Source organism: Salminus brasiliensis, unplaced genomic scaffold (assembly GCF_030463535.1).
Source record: "Salminus brasiliensis unplaced genomic scaffold, fSalBra1.hap2 scaffold_135, whole genome shotgun sequence".
Taxonomy (NCBI): domain Eukaryota; kingdom Metazoa; phylum Chordata; class Actinopteri; order Characiformes; family Bryconidae; genus Salminus; species Salminus brasiliensis.
The window spans coordinates 22,501-42,500 of NW_027326666.1; the positions used below are offsets into that span (position 1 = coordinate 22,501).

Consider the following 20,000-nt stretch of genomic DNA (forward strand, 5'->3'; position numbering starts at 1 on the left):
CAGGATATCCAGGACGGCAGGGACCAAAGGTGAGATGATGATGTGGATAATAATGAAGTCAGAGTGACAGCAATGGAAACTGAGACACACACTGATGAAACAGCTTTTTTCCACTAAGCATCAAAGCCCTGAAACACTTCATCAGTAGATATTGATCAGGCCTGACTATTAAAGTGGTAAAAGCAGGTAAAGCAGATCTGTTTAGATTGAGGATTTCAGACATGTGTTTAGTTTATTTTATATAGATTTTATTAACTGTAATTTTTACTTTATACTTTAAAATACTACAATTATCAGTTTTGTCTTAGTTAATATATTTCCCCTTTCTTTTCTCTTTTGCTTTTGCTAATTTATTATTTATGATTGAGTACTGTATTTATTATTGTGTATATATTATAAAAAAGTTATTTTTTGCATCTGCAAAAGTATTATTATCACTCCTGGACACAACTGACTTTACTTTACTTAAACATCAACATACGCAGGTATTTATTCAGTACAGTATCTGTCTGCTTCAGCCCGTATTCTTTATAACTGCACTGCCTTTCATCTCCAGTTGGTTCAAATGAATATTTTTAAAATTTATTCTGTTTATTGTTATTATTGTAAGTATTATATTGTATTACTGTGCTGTACTGTGCAATTACTACTGGCTGCTAAATTTCCTTTGGAATCAATAAAGTATATATCTATTATCTGTTATTATTAATATTGTTACAATGCTATTATTATTATTATTATTATTATCATTATTTATTATTGTTGTTGTTGTTGTTGTTGTTAGTGGTGGTGGTGGTTTTCTTGTTTTTATTATTATTGTTTTTATTATTATTGTTATTATTATTGTTATTGTTATTGTTGTTTTTAATATTGTTGTTATTGTTATTATTGTTGTTATTGTTGTTGTTGTTATTAATATTATTATTGTTGTTGTTGTTCTTGTGATTGTTGGTGCTGTTGTTGGTGTTGTTGTTATTATTATTATTATTATTATTGTTGTTGTTGTTGTTGTTGTTGTTGTTGTTGTTGTTATCACCCCCTGTGGTTCTCAGTGCTGCTGGAGCGTGACCTACATGTCGTTTAATCAGTAGAGATGATGGAAGACGGTAAGCTGGGCATCGCTGAGTGTAACTGTGTGTGTTGTGGTGTGTGGTCGCAGGGTGCGGACGGTTTCCCTGGAGCTGTTGGTGTTGGGGGAGAGAAGGGGAGGAAGGTCAGTACGGGTGTTAATGCAGGAGAAGCACGACTGTTCTCCAACCTTCAGTTCTTCACTATGAGCTCAGGACACTGACAGAACTGCTGCTGTTCTTGTTTGTTTGTTTGTGTGTTTGTTTGTTTGTTTGTTTGTTTGTTTGTTTGTTTGTTTTTCTCAGGGTCCTCCAGGGCAGGCGGGCACTGCAGGACAGAGGGGCCCTAATGTGAGTGTCTCTGTGCATGTGTGTTTAATTATTGAGTAAACAACCAGCGTTGATTTAAACCAGAAAAAACAAACAAATAAAAACAAAAATAAAACTGAATAGAAAGAATCGAACCCTGCTGACCTCCAGCTGACCTCCAGCTGACCTCCAGCGCTGACAGCCGCGGATCACAATTCAGCATCAGAACAAGGTCTAATACCACACTGTTGTTTTTGTTGGTTTAATCCATGAATATTAAATCATTACTTGTCTTACATAATGATTAAATTATGTTATAAATAATATCAATAATATTTGATCAACTAAATAAAAAACGTCAGATAAATCAGATCTGCTCTGATTGATCCAGCAGACTAAGGTGTCAGTCTTCAGGCTTCCAGTGTCGGGAGTGTTACATGTGATGGGGGAGAGTACTAACGAAATAAATAAAAAAATAAAAAACACAATAAAATCAGATACATGTTTTCTGCCCCCTGGTGGAGTATCTGTGCACTGTCGACACCAGAAAAATACATATAGATTTTTACGTTTGACTCTAAAGTAAACCCATTTTAAAGGCAGCTCAGAGTACGAGGGGTTAACCGTTTGTGTTCTGTATGTTTTAGTTTGTGAGCAAAACATTTCCACTGTATGAAATATGATCAAAATTAAAAGTCACAAATGTAAAGAATGATTTAACTTATTTTTGAAATAATTGGTCAGAAGGTCAAATAAATTGTCCGAAATGTAAAATTAAAGGTCCAGGTTTTAAAAGGCAAAGTAATGTAATACTCACACACACACACACACACACACAATGTAATAGTGTGTGTGTAATAATGTGTGTGTTAACATATATATGTTATTACCCATAGGGAGCTCGTGGAGCCAGAGGAGCCAGAGGACCCACCGGAAAGTCTGGAGAAAAGGTAAGACATCCCTGTAACTTTACTACTGCTGATCTGTCATGAATAATAATAAATCCTAATATTAAAAATAATTATTATATTAATCATAGTAATACTAATATTCATAATAATAATAACAATAAAAAAGCCTTTGATAAATCAGCTCCCCTAGTAGCTGCACTGGAGCTATGAGGCTAGTAAAGCTAATATAGAACAGACTCTTATACCCTTATAGTAGCATGGTGCTAACTGCAGGCCTGAATCACCCCGCTCTGCTCGAGGTGTCTCTCTAATAGATGGTACTGAGGGGACACTGTGTAAGCGTAATGACCTCCGTTTGTCCCTAAAGGGTTCTTCTGGGCATGACGGACCTCCAGGACCATCAGGAGAAAGAGTATGCACCGCTCTACACACACACACACACACACACACACACACACACACACTCACAGAGTCTGATTCAGGGTTATTGTGTTTATTGTGGACATTTTAACTGACTGATGATTGGTCAGCGTGTCGGTGGGATCTTTAGATTGACTGATTTGTGTCTGTCAGGGTCCTCAAGGCCCTCAGGGTCGTGTTGGAGAGATTGGACCAAAAGGACCAGCTGTAAGTGGACTTTTACTGACCTCAGAGTTTTTATTTATTTATTTATTTTAATATTATTATTATACTTATTCTGTTTCTCTCTTTTTATACTGATATTAATAAGATTATGTGGGTAAATGGAGGAACTGCAAAATAAGAATTTCATTGGACGGTGTACCTGTGCACCTGCCAATGAATTCCTAATAAAATAACCAGTTATTATATTATTATGTCACAGAGAATCCAGGACTGTGTAGATCATTAAAAACTAAAGGCATCTTTACTCTTGATCAGCTGCATTCACCCTGAGGTCAGTCATGTCACCCACGCCATGTGTTGTTTTAATCCAGGGTCCTTCTGGGAAAGATGGTCTGCCGGGTCATCCTGGCCAGCGGGGGGAGCCGGTGAGTTTGATGGAATGGCATGCTTACAGTACTTCACAACTGAATCGGACCAAACTGAAGTGGCGCTGATCCATAAATATGTATATTTACGCTTTCCCCCGATATGTTCAGCAAATAAAGTGTGGAGCTGCTCCGGCAGCAGGAGGAGGAGCCTCGTACCTCGGATAAAGAATGGCTCTGGCAGCAAGCCATGCAAAAACATCCGAGTCTGGATTGAGGGCTTTTCATTTCAGAACTTTTCAAATAGGCGAGGGTTTTAGCGGTGAAGCTCCTCGCTCGGTTTCTCTGGTCATCTGTGGTGGTTAGTAGAAGTAGTCGCTCACAAAAAGCCATCTCATCTTCTCTTTAGGGTTTCCAAGGAAAGACAGGTCCCCCAGGACCCTCAGGAGTGGTGGGGCCACAGGTGAGGTGGTCTAATTCATTTTGGCATGCTGTCCCTCTTTGCTTTGATGTCTTCTTGAACTGCAACCCCCAAACCTGGCAGCATCGCAGGGCTGAAAAGCCCTTAACACACTTACTTATAGGACACCTATACTGTTCCATACCATAGCATAGCAGATACCATAGCAACAACTTAGCAACCACCTGGAATAAGTAATAGCAACAACTTTGAATAACATAGCATGAAAAAAAAAACACCTAGCAACACAATATCAACCCTTTAAAACATAATAACCACTCAGTAACACCTTAGCAACCACCTTGCATACTTTAGCAACCATACCATAGCACAAGCCTAGTAACAATATAGCAACTACTTGGGATAACATAGCAACCATCATAGTCATAGTCTATCAACCACCTTAAGAAACACAGCAACCACCATGCAATGCCCTAGCACCCTAATAGGTCGTTACTTAGCAACCTATTAGCAATTCAATAGCAATCCTCTATGATATCAAAGCATCCGTCCAGTCACACTTTAGAAACCATCTGAAATTACATAGCAACCGTCTAACAATACTCTATTAACCACCTTGAATAACATTGCAGCCACCTAGCAATACCCTAGCCACCATCATGGGTACTTTAGCAACCTTTGAGCAACTTCATAGCAACCATCAAAGATATCATAGCAACAGCCTGGTAACACTTTAGGAACCACCTTAAATACCATGGCAACCACCTAGCAATACCTAAGCCACCATTTTGGGTACTTTAGCAACCTCTTTTAGCAACTTTATAGCAACCATCTAAGATATCATAGCAACAGCCTGGTAACACCTTAGGAACCACTATAAATACCATGGCAACCACCTAGCAATACCCTAGTCACCATCTTGGGTACTTTAGCAACCTTTTAGCAACTTCATAGCAACCATCTAAGATATCATAGCAACAGCCTGGTAACACTTTAGGAACCACCTTAAATACCATGGCAACCACCTAGCAATACCCTAGTCACCATTTTGGGTACTTTAGCAACTTCTTTTAGCAACTTTATAGCAACCATCTAAGATATCATAGCAACAGCCTGGTAACACTTTAGGAACCACCATGAATACCATGGCAACCACATAGCAATGCCCTAGCCACCATCTTGGGTACTTAAGCAATTTCATAGCAACTATCTAAGATATGATAGCAACAGCCTAGTAACACTTTAGGAGCCACCTTAAATACCATGGCAACCACCTAGCAATACCCTAGCCACCACCTTAGAAATGATTAAAGAACACCTGTTCTGTAAAATGAGGCTCTTAGAGACGAAGCACTGACGGGGTGACTGTTTCTGGACTGTTTCTAGGGCAACACAGGAGAGACTGGACCAATGGGCGAAAGAGGTCACCCAGGGTCTGCAGGACCACCTGGAGAACAGGGTCTACCTGGAGCCGCCGGCAAAGAGGGAGCAAAGGTCAGTACATCTCCATCTTCATCAAGTTCAGTCTCGTCATTATCATCATCTTCCCTCATTATCAATGTGCTTGTGTGTTTGGTCGTCAGGGAGACCCCGGATCCACAGGAGCGCCAGGAAAGAACGGACCGACTGGGTTAAAAGGTTTCCGTGGCAGTCGGGGAATACCGGGCGGCATGGTAACCGTCTCTATTGATTGCCTTCTGCTCATTAGAGAGGAAGCGAGACCGTGGAGATCAGACTGGTGGCGTAGTGATCAGACTTCACTGAGATCACATCAGACTCAGCTGATTACTTGATCAGTGCAGGTTCAAAGGAGCAGATTGGCAATAAATTAAAATATGATTGATAACAACCCCAGATTCATAAGTGTGAGCTTCTTTAGTTTACTACTGAAGATGCTAGGCTAACATTGCTAACAAACACTGGACTCAGACTCAGACTGGAGGATGAGATCCGTCACTTCTTAAATACAGGAAATGATGGATATTAATTTTATTAGAACGTCATTCAATCATTTTAGACTCATCTACAGCTCTGTTCACCCGTCTGGACTTATCTGACCCTTCTACAGGATTAGGTGTTGTTATAGAGCCCGGTCAGTGAGCCCTGCATTCAGTAATATTTTGTCTTATAGGGACCACCTGGACTGAAAGGAAGTGGGGGTCCTGTGGGGTCTTCTGGACAAACGGTATGTATTTAATGTATTACTTAATGTAATGCAGCATGCAACATCGATAAGAGTCAAAAACTCTTAACACTTCATTCCAAATCACTCTGGATAGGAGAATCTGCCAAATTCCATGAATTTCTTTTACATTTACATTTACGGCATTTAGCAGACGCTCTTATCCAGAGCGACTTACAAAGTGCTTTGCTATTTACCCAAGAAAACCTTCGCTAGTTAGAATAGACTAATACAAAAGATACCTCCAAGCTTAGACATTACTAAACACAATACAATAAGGCGACCATAGAACTATTTGTCCAAGTACTCTCTGAAGAGGTGGGTCTTCAGTCTGCGTTTGAAGACAGCGAGTGACTCGGCCGTTCGGACATCCAGGGGCAGCTCGTTCCACCACTTTGGTGCCAGGACAGAAAAAAGCCTGGACACTTGTCTTCCGCGGATTTTGAGGGATGGCGGGTCAAGCCAAGCCGTACTTGAAGCTCGAAGGGCTCTTGGTGCGGATCGGCTTTTGACCATTGCCATCAGATACGGAGGGGCTGGTCCGTTCTTGGCTTTGTAGGCCAGCGTCAGGGTTTTAAATCTGATGCGGGCAGCTACAGGAAGCCAGTGGAGAGAACGCAGCAGTGGAGTGACATGGCTGAATTTAGGGACATTGAAGACGACCCGTGCCGCTGCATTCTGGATGAGTTGCAGGGGCCTGATGGTGCGCAGAGGGAGACCAGCCAGAAGAGAGTTGCAGTAGTCAAGTCTGGAAGTGACGAGAGACTGAACAAGCACCTGGGTGGCCTCTCTAGAGAGGAAGGGTCGAATTCTCCGGATGTTGTACAGGAAGAATCTGCAGGACCGAGTTACGTTTGCAACATGACTTGAGAACGATAACTGATCATCCATCACTACACCAAGGCTTCGGGCTTCAGTAGAAGGAGTGACCAGTGAGTTCTCAAAGGTGATGGCAAGATCGTTTCTTGGTCCAGCAGTTCCCGGGATGTACAGCAGCTCCGTCTTGTAGGGGTTGAGTTTGAGATGGTGAGCCGCCATCCAAGACGAGACGTCGGCGAGCCAGGATCTTTTCATATCCTGGCTTAAAAAGCTGAGGTCAGAGCATGGGTATTGAACCCACAACCCTGTGATCAACAACCAACGTCCACTAAGCTGCCACTGTTGGACCCTTGAGCAAGGCCCTTAACCCTCTCTGCCCCCAAACAACAGAGCTTGTCTAGTATTTGAATGCAGGACCTAACTCTGCAAGTTAAGGGCCAAAACGTGGCAGCTTGGTGGGTGTGGGCATAGAACCCACAACCCTGTGATTAATAACCTAGCCCAACCTAAAAACCCAGGCTGTGATTGATTGAAACCCAGGACCTCTTGCACTAAGCACCAGAACAAAACCCATAGTCTAATTAGACAACTTTGGAGCCCTTAAGCCTGAGGATTGATGAATTAAACTGTAATGATCCTATGGCGCCCCCTGGAGCAGAGAAAGTTAGAAGCCTTGCTTAAGGGCCCAACTGCGCCAGCTTACTGGATGTGGGTATAGAACCAATAACCCTGCGGTTGATAGCCACTGCCCCTTAAAATAGAACCTCTAGCACTCAAAGAGAGACTCGTACCCCTGGACCAACTTAGGACCCCGTAGGACTGGGGATAATACATTGATTGAACAATAATGATGCGAGGTACCCCTGAAGAACCTTACTCAAAGGCCCAACTGTGGCAGCCTAGCAGACATGGATATAGAACCCACAAACCTGAGATTTGAACCCTGGACCTCTTAGACCCAGTGGGAAAAAAACACCCCTAGTACAAAAAGACAACTAAGGATCCGGTAAGACTGAGGATGATAAATGGACTGGAGCTCAGGCGGTGCGCTGGGTTGACCTCAGTAGAATAGAATTAGTTGAATGAATTTTGGTCTTTCTCTTTTTCTGTGCAGGGTGCTACAGGCGAGAGGGGGCCTCCTGGTCTGGCTGGAGCGATTGGTCAACCTGGACGAACTGGAACTCTCGGTGGGTCTGGACCAATGGGGGAGAAAGGAGAACCGGTAAGACTGCCCGTTCCTATGCCTTAGAGACAACCAGTAGATGTGGCGCAACAGATAACACCAGTATAGGCATTATACTCATACACTTCCTGGCTTAGAAAGCCGGAGTCAGAGCACAGGTCAGACTATGACTATGCTATGGTGCCCCCAGACAAGAGAGAGTTAAGGGCCTTGCTCAAGGGCCCAACACTGGCAGCTTAGTGGACATGGGTATTGAACCTACAACCCTGTGATCAACAACCAACGTCCACTAAGCTGGTTGACAACTGGTTGGTGTGGCGCCACGGATAACACCAGTACCTGCTATTGAGATACTGCATCATGTGGAAGACTGGGGTTCGATTCCTGGTCTGGGTGGCTATCCTGTGCTAAACCAATAAGAGTCCTTGGGCAAGACTCCTAACACTACATTGGCCCGCCTCTGTAATACGAGTTACCTTGTAAGTCGCTCTGGATGAGAATATGTCAGGAGGTCATAGGTTCGATTCCGAAAGATGCCACAGCCATCTGTGTCTGGGAGTCCCAAGGAGCAGTACTGTCCTCTCTCTGGGTAGGGTGGTCTTCTCTCTCCCCACATCACTCAGCGTGGTCAATGCTAGCCAGCACAGGGACCTGTTAGCTGATGCAACAGATTTAGCAGTTAGCATTCTCCTCCAGTAAGCTTGCAATGGTGGCAGTTTCATATGTCTTGGAGGACGAAATCTCTTGTTTCCAGGGACTGGGCAGTGTGTGTGCATGAAGTGATGCTAGTATTCACGTTATTTAAGGAAGTGGTTATCTTTGAATTTGATCATAATCAGATTGATTAGCCTTCAAAGCTTATCCCAGCTGCCTTTGTTATCTGTAGGTTATGTCTTTTCGTAAAAAATTAAAAGATTGATATGAATAAAACAATTTTGCTCTGTTGAGGAGTTGATACAGCTTCAGGAAACGGAGCAGTTCTGCATTCTGCAGCTGTATCCTCCACAGTAGAGCTCTGTAAACGTCCTGCAGAGCCTCCTGCGTAGCTGTCAGATAACCTCCCAGTTCACCTTCCTAGCTCTAAAGCTAAGTGTTTAATGAGCAGCACCTCACCCAGCCTGACTGAGGCCATGCACATCAAAGCAGCAGGCTGTGTTTGATTGTGTAGCATTAGCATTAGCATTTCAGTGAGCGGATTGAAGTCGAGAGTGTTATTGTAATGCTCTGAGAGATGAGTCCTTCAGATATGATGAGGTTCTGGATGAGTGAGCAGTGGTGAATCCGGAAAGTTAATGAGGAGGTGGGTGGTGGTGGTGGGTGGGGGTGGGGAGCTGTCCTGTCTGGGACACATTAAAAAGTAATGATAAAATGGTGCTTTAGGAACCCAGCTCAGGCTCAGTGCTGGGAGGATGAAGGCTAGCATGCAAGAAGCTCCATCATCTCCATCATCTCCTCATACAGCCACTAACACGACACCACTAGAGCTCAAGATGCTTGGAGGAGAACGCTAACTGCTTATAGTTCTGCTGAGTCAGCGAACAGACGCCCATACCGTCTATCATTACCCATGCTGAGTGATGGGGGGAGAGGGATGGCCCTGTTCTCCATGACTCTTGGCCACATTTGGCCGTGGCTCCGCCGGGGACAGAGAACCCTTTGAAAGTGTGTGTTACAGTGCTGTGCTCTCTCTGTGCAGGGAGAGAAGGGTCCGATAGGCCCTGCAGGTCAGGATGGAGAGCAGGGGCCTGTGGGATTACCAGGAGCCACCGGCCCTCCAGGACCCCCTGGAGAGGATGGAGATAAGGTAAGGTGGATGTGTGAGAGTGAGGAACAGGGGACAGAATTGAACCCAGCATGTTTCACATCCTCATCTTTTACCTGCAGGGTGAAACTGGAGGTCCTGGACAGAAAGGCAGCAAAGGAGACAAAGGAGAGCCGGTAAGAACCTCCATTCATCTGTGTTCTCCACTGAGAACACGGTTCTCTAATCCTCTGTTCTCCACCGAGAACACTCTGTTCCCCACTAATCTCCTGTGTTCTCCACTGAGAACACTCTGTTCTCCACTATTCTCCTCTGTTCTCCACTGAGAACACTCTGTTCTCCAGCATTCTCCTCTGTTCTCCACTGAGAAAACTCTGTTCTCCAGCATTCTCCTCTGTTCTCCACTGAGAACACTCTGTTCTCCAGCATTCTCCTCTGTTCTCCACTGAGAACACTCTGTTCTCCAGCATTCTCCTCTGTTCTCCACCAAGAACACTCTGTTCTCCACTGTTCTCCTCTGTTCTCCTCTGTTCTCCACTGTTCTCCTCTGTTCTCCTCTGTTCTCCACTGTTCTCCTCTGTTCTCCTCTGTTCACTTCTGTTCTCCACTGTTCTCCTCTGTTCACGTCTGTTCTCCTCTGTTCACGTCTGTTCTCCTCTGTTCTCCTCTGTTCTCCACTGTTCTCCACTGTTCTCCTCTGTTCTCCACTGTTCTCCTCTGTTCTCCTCTGTTCACTTCTGTTCTCCACTGTTCTCCACTGTTCTCCTCTGTTCTCCACTGTTCTCCTCTGTTCTCCACTGTTCTCCACTGTTCTCCTCTGTTCTCCACTGTTCTCCTCTGTTCTCCTCTGTTCTCTCTTCTTTTGTCTGTGTTCTTCTGAACAGAAGGATTTTTATATTTAAGTCGTCATGTTTCTCAACAGGGACCCCCAGGTCCAACCGGTACTCAGGGACCAGAGGGGCAGCCTGGAGCACCGGTGAGCAAACAAATGTTCAGTCAGGGATATGTCTGTGTCATGTGGGGGGCCGTTATTTAGAGATATTATACATTGACCAATATTTCTTGCTTTCCCAGGGTGTGGATGGGGAGTCAGGGCCTCCCGGACAGCAGGGGATGTACGGACAGAAAGGAGACGAAGGACTGCGGGGCTTTAAAGGAGCTACAGGGCCGAGGGGGCTACAGGTACACACATCTCAGGAACCTCTAGAATCAGCACTACACACAGCTGGTGTGTGTTTCTAATAAAGTGGCCAGCGTGTGAAAGCACAAGGTTGATGAGTCTGTAGTTTTGACTTCCTGTATTAAATCTGTGTGTTTAGGGAATGCCTGGACCCCCTGGAGAGAAGGGAGAGAGTGGACACTCTGGACTCATTGTGAGATCACTTCCTCTTCACTGTCCTCTTTCTGTTTCCACGTCCTCTTCTTCACTCACTGATTCACTTCTGAAGTCTTTCAGTGGAGCTGCTGAGTGAGTGTTAAACTGTTTCCTGTTTCTGGTTGTAGGGTCCTCCTGGTCAGTTTGGTCCTCGAGGCCCTCAGGGACCAAGTGGTGGACAGGTGCGTTTATTGTTTTCAGGGTTTTTTTGTTTGTTAGTTTTTTTAAGCAAAGCAGAGCATAATAGTCGCAAAGCAGCAAATCCACAAATATTCTAATGCCGCTGATAGAACCCTGTAAACTATTCAAATTGTGGTCAATTCTGTCCAGCAAATATAAAAACCCACACCCTACACATTCAAACACCCACAAATTTGATCAGTCAAACCCAACAAATTTGAAGGGCCAAACCCATAAAATTTTAAGAGCCAAATCCAACAAATGTGAAGAGCCAAACCAAACAAATTTGAAAAGCCAAACACAACAAATTTGAAGAACCAAACTCAACAAAATTGAAGGACCAAACCCAACAAAATTGAAGAGCTAAACCCAACAAAATTGAAAAGCCAAACCCAACAAAACTGAAGAGCCAAACCCAACAAAACTGAAGAGCCAAACCCAACAAAACTGAAGAGCCAAACCCAACAAATTTGAAGAGCCAAACCCAACAAATTTGAAGAGCCAAACTCAACAAAATTGAAGAGCTAAACCCAACAAAATTGAAGAGCCAAACCCAACAAATGTAAAGAGCCAAACACAAGAAATTGGAACTAATCTGAACAGGCATACCTGAAAGTCTGAAAGGCTTATATGTGTTTTTGTTGGTGAGCAGGGTCCTCCTGGGAGGCCAGGTGTCCGAGGTCAACCTGGTGGAGTTGGGGAGAAGGTGAGATTTACATCTAATAAACCTGATCATATAATCAAACCTTACAACATCTAATAAACCTGATCATATAATCAAACCTTACAACATCTAATAAACCTGATCATGTAATCAAACCTTACAACATCTAATAAAGAATTGTCCTGCTTCAGGAAACACTTTACTCATCAGATCAATTCTGGATTGATTCTCCTCTGTTTTCTGTTTAATGTTGTTATTGATTATAATGATGATGATGATGGTGATGATGATGATGGTAGGGGGAGGACGGTGAGTCAGGTGATCCTGGTGCTGTGGGAGTACCTGGAAGCAATGTGAGTAAAATCTTTTCTCCTCTCCTCTCTTTTCCTCTCTTCTCTTCTCCTCTCTTCTCCTCTCTTCTCTTCTCCTCTCTTCTCTTCTCCTCTCCTCTCTTCTCTTCTCCTCTCTTCTCTTCTCCTCTCCTCTCCTCTCTTCTCCTCTCTTCTCCTCTCCTCTCCTCTCTTCTCCTCTCTTCTCCTCTCCTCTCTTCTCTTCTCCTCTCCTCTCTTCTCTTCTCCTCTCCTCTCTTCTCCTCTCTTCTCCTCTCCTCTCTTCTCTTCTCTTCTCCTCTCTTCTCTTCTCTTCTCTTCTCCTCTCCTCTCTTCTCTTCTCTTCTCTTCTCTTCTCCTCTCTTCTCTTCTCTTCTCTTCTCCTCTCTTCACCTCTCTTCTCTTCTCTTCACCTCTCTTCTCTTCTCCTCTCTTCTCCTCTCTTCTCCTTTCCTCTCTTCTCTTCTCTTCTCCTCTCTTCACCTCTCTTCTCTTCTCTTCTCCTCTCTTCTCCTCTCTTCTCCTCTCTTCTCCTCTCTTCTCTTCTCTTTTCCTCTCTTCTCTTCTCTTCTCCTCTCTTCTCTTCTCTTCTCCTCTCCTCTCTTCTCCTCTCTTCTCCTCTCTTCTCTTCTCCTCTCTTCTCCTCTCTTCTCTTCTCCTCTCTTCTCTTCTCTTCTCCTCTCCTCTCTTCTCCTCTCTTCTCTTCTCCTCTCCTCTCCTCTCCTCTCTTCTCCTCTCTTCTCTTCTCTTCTCTTCTCCTCTCTTCTCTTCTCCTCTCTTCTTAAAATATTTGTGGTTTGTATTTGGAATCCTGTACAGGGGGAGAAAGGTGAGCAGGGGGAGAAGGGAGATTCAGGAGCTTCAGGAGCTGGAGGACTTCCAGGTGCTCGAGGTGCATCAGGAGAAGATGGTGCTAAAGGCAACTCAGTGAGTGTGTGTGTGTGTGTGTGTGTGTGTGTGTATGTGTATGTCCCTTCAATGTCCCTTTAACATCCTCTCTATGTCTCATGTCTATGCACTCCCCCTACTGTCTGTCTTTAGGGTCCCATTGGTTTAACTGGAGACCCAGGACCTCCTGGAGAGCCCGGTACTGATGTGAGTGACTCTCCTTTATCCTTTCACATCAAAGGTTTTTCTAGTCTTTGTTATTTACATCAGGTCTACCTGTCTGTCTATTCAGGGTATTGATGGAAGCCCTGGATCTAAAGGAGACAACGGAGATCCCGGCAAAGCTGTGTGTATTTCTCTGTGTTCACTGTCAGCTCTCTTCCCCTTTCACTGTTTTCATTTTACACCATGATTCTCTTATTCTCAGGGACCTCCTGGAGCCTCTGGAGAGCCTGGTCCTCCAGGACGGCCTGGACGAAGGGTCAGTATATGTCTGTGTGTGTTTGATTGATGAAAGCCATTAGGTTGTTGCAGATGTAACTATGGTCACTAACATCTCTGTGTGTCTCTCTGCTTCTGTCTGTAGGGTCATTTAGGCCCACCAGGAAAACAAGGGAAGCCTGGAATGAAAGGAGACAAGGTAAACTGTTCACTGACTGGATCACTGACTCATTTACTAGTTCACTAACTGGATCACTGACTCATTTACTAACTCACTAACTGGACCACATACTGGATCACTGACTAGATTGCTTACTCATTCATTAGCTTACTGGCTGGATCACTGACTGGATTACTGACTCATTCACTAGCTCACTGGCTGGATCACTGACTGGGTCACTGACTGGATTACTGACTCATTCACTAGCTCACTGGCTGGATCACTGACTGGGTCACTGACTGGATTACTGACTTATTCACTAGCTCACTGGCTGGATCACTGACTGGGTCACTGACTGGATCACTGACTCATTCACTAGCTCACTGGCTGGATCACTGACTGGGTCACTGACTGGATCACTGATTCATTCACCAGTTCACTGACTGGATCACTGACTCTTTCACTACTCACTCACTAGCTTACTGGCTGTCTTAACATCTCACTGATTGGCTCCCTGACTGGATCACTGGTTGACTCACAAGCTTACTGATTGGCTCCCTGACAGACTCACTAGCTCACTGACTGGCTTAAAGGTTCACTGATTGGCTCACTGATTCACTCACTATCTTAATGATTGACTCACTAGCTCACTCAGACTCATTTCCTTATAAACTATTCAGTGTGTGGATTTCTGTCTGGCTCTGTATTTGTAGGGCGCTCCTGGCTATGAGGGTGTCCTAGGGAAGACTGGTCCAGTTGGTGGTCAGGGGAATCCTGGGAAGGCGGGGCCTCAGGGGCTTCCAGGAATACCAGGACCAGCGGTAAGTTAATATTTTAGGGAGTTTTAGTCCTCTGTGTTTATCTGCTCAGTAAATCACTGATATCAGAATAAACACTAATAATAACACTACTACAGAAAGTGGTGGAGGTTCTCCATCACTGTGTTCATCATTAGAACATCTCCAAAGTTCTCCTCATGGAGTCTAGTATTATTTAGAGTTCTCCTCAGATCAACACCTGATGATTCCAACTGGAGTCCAAAAGCTTTATAATCAGCAGTTCTTCAGGTCGTCTCACAGGATGTTATAGAGGTGATGAGATCTTCCTGTATCCATCACTGATCATCACTGATCATCACTGATCTCCCTCTGTCTCTCCTTCCAGGGAGAACAAGGCTTAAACGGACCTCCAGGTCAAACCGGACCTCCGGGACCGATGGTAGGAATGCAGGAGGTGCACCATGCTTCGTCCTTTGACTTTCTTTTCATAATGTTAAGCTGACATGTTCTGACCTCTCACCTTTAGGGGCCCTCTGGTCTGCCTGGTCTGAAAGGAGACCCCGGAAGGAGAGGTGATAAGGTAAAGTCAAAGGTGGCAAATCCTGGAATTGCCACGTCTGGATGCAATAACACACACACACACACACACACACACACACACAGATACACAAAAACAGACACTGACCCCTGCCCATAGTACTGTGTGTATTTGTGTATTACAGGGTCATGGCGGTCTCATTGGTCTGATTGGTCCGCCGGGTGAGTTCGGAGAGAAAGGAGACAGAGGACTGCCTGGAAACCAGGGTACACAAGGACCCAAAGGAGATCCGGTAAGATTACACACTGACGAGAGTACAGACAGATGCTAGGCTAATGCTGCTAACAAACAGGCTGTCCCCAAACCCGTCCCTCTCTCAGGGCGTCTCTCAGAGCTCCTCCAGATCTTCATCAGCTGGTAGATGGATGTGGTTTAGGAGACGGTGGGACTGAGTTTAGTCTATAAACCCAGACAGAACCTTCTCCACAGAGCTGAGGAACGCTGGAGGAACCGGACCCACCTGCACCTCAGCACAGTGTGTGGTATCACTCCGCCCACTGCACTCCTCCAGTCTGGGAGTGGAGCAGCTCTACAGAGCGGGACGTGATGAGGATGCTAAAGTAGCTTAACCTTAAATCCATCCACTATTTAATCATCTGTTGAACCACCAGGGGGCGTAATATTTTACTGGCTGTTTTACAGGAATCCAGTAAGAGGACAACAAATCAACAGATCATAAAGCATGGACCTAACTTTGAACAAACTGTTCTAATATGTGATGAGGTGTTAAAAAACATCTAGAAGTTAAATAGTCGAACTATAATTTATATATATTATAGTAAATTATTTATTTTACATATTTAATTTTTATTTCATTTGCTTGTTTAGGCTGGCCGTTGTTCTTGTTCTCTCTCTGACCCACTGATTTCTCTATGCTGCTTTTTCAGGGTCCAGTTGGCCCTCCAGGCCCCAATGGCCCCCCTGGACCACCTGGACTGTCTGTAAGTCTCTTCCATGACACACACTGCCTGATTGACTCAGCATTAAACCTACCAATAATAACCATTAGAAACTGTACCAGGCTGAGGGGGGCGCTGTTCAGTTCTATAGTGTTTGAAGCAGACCAGCTTTCCCACCTAAACACTTCTTTAGTTAGGGTCTTTAGTTACAGTAGCAGTGTGTGGATCTACCTCCACCATGTTTAAATGCTGTGTTTTACTTTGGGGGTCTTAAGTTACAGTAGCAGTGTGGATCTACCTCCACCATGTTTAAATGCTGTGTTTTACTTTGGGGGTCTTAAGTTACAGTAGCAGTGTGGATCTACCTCCACCATGTTTAAATGCTGTGTTTTACTTTGGGGGTCTTAGATACAGTAGCAGTGTGTGAAACTACCTCCACCATGTTTAGAGGTCTGTACTTTACTTTGGGGGTCTTGGTTACAGTAGCAGTGTGTGGAACTACCTCCACCATGTCTGGAGGCTGTGTTTTACTTTGGGGGTCTTGGTTACAGTAGCAGTGTGGGAAACTACCTCCACCATGTTAAGAGGTTGTACCTTACTTTGGGGGTCTTGGTTACAGTAGCAGTGTGGATCTACCTCCACCATGTTTAAATGCTGTGTTTTACTTTGGGGGTCTTAAGTTACAGTAGCAGTGTGTGGATCTACCTCCACCATGTTTAAATGCTGTGTTTTACTTTGGGGGTCTTAGATACAGTAGCAGTGTGTGGATCTACCTCCACCATGTTTAAATGCTGTGTTTTACTTTGGGGGTCTTAGATACAGTAGCAGAGTGTGAAACTACCTCCACCATGTTTGGAGGTCTGTACTTTACTTTGGGGGTCTTGGTTACAGTAGCAGTGTGGGGAAACTACCTCCACCATGTTTGGAGGTCTGTACTTTACTTTGGGGGTCTTAAGTTACAGTAGCAGTGTGTGGATCTACCTCCACCATGTTTAAATGCTGTGTTTTACTTTGGGGGTCTTTAGTTACAGTAGCAGTGTGTGGATCTACCTCCACCATGTTTAAATGCTGTGTTTTACTTTGGGGGTCTTTAGTTACAGTAGCAGTATATGAAACTACCTCCACCATGTTTGGAGGTCTGTACTTTACTTTGGGGGTCTTGGTTACAGTAGCAGTGTGTGAAACTACCTCCACCATGTTTGGAGGTTGTACTTTACTTTGGGGGTCTTGGTTACAGTAGCAGTGTGTGAAACTACCTCCACCATGTTTAAATGCTGTGTTTTACTTTGGGGGTCTTAGATACAGTAGCAGTGTGTGAAACTACCTCCACCATGTTAAGAGGTTGTACCTTACTTCGGGGGTCTTGGTTACAGTAGCAGTGTGTGAAACTACCTCCACCATGTTTAGAGGCTGTGCTTTACTTTGGGGGTCTTGGTTACAGTAGCAGTGTGGGAAACTACCTCCACCATGTTTGGAGGTCTGTACTTTACTTTGGGGGTCTTTAGTTACAGTAGCAGTGTGTGAAACTACCTCCACCATGTTTGGAGGTCTGTGCTTTACTTTGGGGGTCTTTAGTTACAGTAGCAGTGTGTGAAACTACCTCCACCATGTTTGGAGGTCTGTACTTTACTTTGGGGGTCTTTAGTTACAGTAGCAGTGTGTGAGAAGATGACCCTAGCATGTTCTCCTGGAATGTTCTGTACAATATCCAGGTCAAATCAGGGATGTAATCGGGTTCTCTGCACTGTTCTGCACTTCTGAATGAGCTGTTGTTCTGTTTCACAGGGAAACGTTGGGCAGAAGGGGTCGAAAGGCAGTCAGGTCAGATGAGTATGATACAATCAAATGCTGGAAAACACACACCCAGATCCAGCTGAGAGACTGATCGGTTGTCTTGTTTCAGGGCCCTATTGGACCTCGTGGAGACCCAGGTCCTGCCGGTCCTCCTGGACTTCCAGTGAGTTCACATTTCAAACACTGAACACCCAACACCTGCCCAAACACTCTGAACACCCAACATCTGCCCAAACACTCTGAACACCCAACATCTGCCCAAACACTCTGAACACCCAACACCTGCCCAAACACTCTGAACTCCCAACACCTGCCCAAACACTCTGAACACCCAACATCTGCCCAAACACTCTGAACACCCAACATCTGCCCAAACATTCTGAACACCCAACATCTGCCCAAACACTCTGAACACCCAACATCTGCCCAAACACTCTGAACACCCAACATCTGCCCAAACATTCTGAAGTCCCAACATCTACCCAAACACTCTGAAGTCCCAACATCTACCCAAACACTCTGAACTCCCAACATCTGCCCAAACATTCTGAACTCCCAACATCTACCCAAACACTCTGAACACCCAACATCTACCCAAACACTCTGAACTCCCAACATCTGCCCAAACACTCTGAAAACCCAACATCTACCCAAACACTCTGAAAACCCAACATCTACCCAAACACTCTGAACAGGCAACATCTACCCAAACACTCTGAACACCCAACATCTACCCAAACACTCTGAACACCCAACACCTGCCCAAACACTCTGAACATCCAACCCCTGCCCAAACACTCTGAACACCCAACATCTACCCAAACACTCTGAACACCCAACACCTGCCCAAACACTCTGAACTGCCAACATCCACCCAAACACTGTGAACACCCAACACCTGCCCAAACACTCTGAACACCCAACATCTGCCCAAACATTCTGAACTCCCAACATCTACCCAAACACTCTGAACACCCAACATCTACCCAAACACTCTGAACTCCCAACATCTGCCCAAACACTCTGAAAACCCAACATCTACCCAAACACTCTGAAAACCCAACATCTACCCAAACACTCTGAACACCCAACATCTGCCCAAACACTCTGAACACCCAACACTTGCCCAAACACTCTGAACACCCAACATCTACCCAAACACTCTGAACACCCAACATCTACCCAAACACTCTGAACACCCAACATCTGCCCAAACACTCTGAACTCCCAACATCTACCCAAACACTCTGAACACCCAACATCTACCCAAACATTCTGAACACCCAACATCTACCCAAACACTCTGAACACCCAACATCTACCCAAACACTCTGAACAGGCAACATCTACCCAAACACTCTGAACACCAAACATCTACCCAAACACTCTGAACACCCAACATCTACCCAAACATTCTGAACACCCAACACCTCCCCAAACACTCTGAACAGGCAACATCTACCCAAACACTCTGAACACCCAACATCTACCCAAACACTCTGAACACCCAACACCTGCCCAAACACTCTGAACATCCAACCCCTGCCCAAACACTCTGAACACCCAACATCTACCCAAACACTCTGAACACCCAACACCTGCCCAAACACTCTGAACTGCCAACATCCACCCAAACACTGTGAACACCCAACACCTGCCCAAACACTCTGAACACCCAACATCTGCCCAAACATTCTGAACTCCCAACATCTACCCAAACACTCTGAACACCCAACATCTACCCAAACACTCTGAACTCCCAACATCTGCCCAAACACTCTGAAAACCCAACATCTACCCAAACACTCTGAAAACCCAACATCTACCCAAACACTCTGAACACCCAACATCTGCCCAAACACTCTGAACACCCAACACTTGCCCAAACACTCTGAACACCCAACATCTACCCAAACACTCTGAACACCCAACATCTACCCAAACACTCTGAACACCCAACATCTGCCCAAACACTCTGAACTCCCAACATCTACCCAAACACTCTGAACACCCAACATCTACCCAAACATTCTGAACACCCAACACCTCCCCAAACACTCTGAACAGGCAACATCTACCCAAACACTCTGAACAGGCAACATCTACCCAAACACTCTGAACACCAAACATCTACCCAAACACTCTGAACACCCAACATCTACCCAAACATTCTGAACACCCAACACCTCCCCAAACACTCTGAACAGGCAACATCTACCCAAACACTCTGAACACCCAACATCTACCCAAACACTCTGAACACCCAACACCTGCCCAAACACTCTGAAC

The 20,000-nt window shown here is 44.9% G+C and overlaps 1 protein-coding gene across 1 annotated transcript in view; it reads left to right on the top strand.

Annotated features, from left to right (window-relative positions):
- The window catches only part of LOC140548855 (uncharacterized), a gene marked incomplete at its 3' end in the record, with an annotated part of 35,243 nt that overhangs the window by 11,438 nt on the left and 3,805 nt on the right, over nt 1-20,000 (top strand). Inside the window, 32 exon segments of the mRNA XM_072672028.1 lie at nt 1-29; nt 1,160-1,213; nt 1,374-1,418; nt 2,273-2,326; nt 2,655-2,699; nt 2,861-2,914; nt 3,244-3,297; nt 3,647-3,700; nt 5,045-5,152; nt 5,242-5,331; nt 5,790-5,843; nt 7,774-7,881; nt 9,539-9,646; nt 9,727-9,780; nt 10,527-10,580; nt 10,679-10,786; nt 10,924-10,977; nt 11,108-11,161; nt 11,812-11,865; nt 12,123-12,176; nt 12,972-13,079; nt 13,194-13,247; nt 13,333-13,386; nt 13,468-13,521; nt 13,627-13,680; nt 14,355-14,462; nt 14,806-14,859; nt 14,947-15,000; nt 15,143-15,250; nt 15,906-15,959; nt 17,703-17,738; nt 17,821-17,874. The exon segment at nt 1-29 is cut by the window's left edge and continues 25 nt beyond it. Of these exon segments, the coding sequence (XP_072528129.1) occupies nt 1-29; nt 1,160-1,213; nt 1,374-1,418; nt 2,273-2,326; nt 2,655-2,699; nt 2,861-2,914; nt 3,244-3,297; nt 3,647-3,700; nt 5,045-5,152; nt 5,242-5,331; nt 5,790-5,843; nt 7,774-7,881; nt 9,539-9,646; nt 9,727-9,780; nt 10,527-10,580; nt 10,679-10,786; nt 10,924-10,977; nt 11,108-11,161; nt 11,812-11,865; nt 12,123-12,176; nt 12,972-13,079; nt 13,194-13,247; nt 13,333-13,386; nt 13,468-13,521; nt 13,627-13,680; nt 14,355-14,462; nt 14,806-14,859; nt 14,947-15,000; nt 15,143-15,250; nt 15,906-15,959; nt 17,703-17,738; nt 17,821-17,874 (2,081 nt within the window).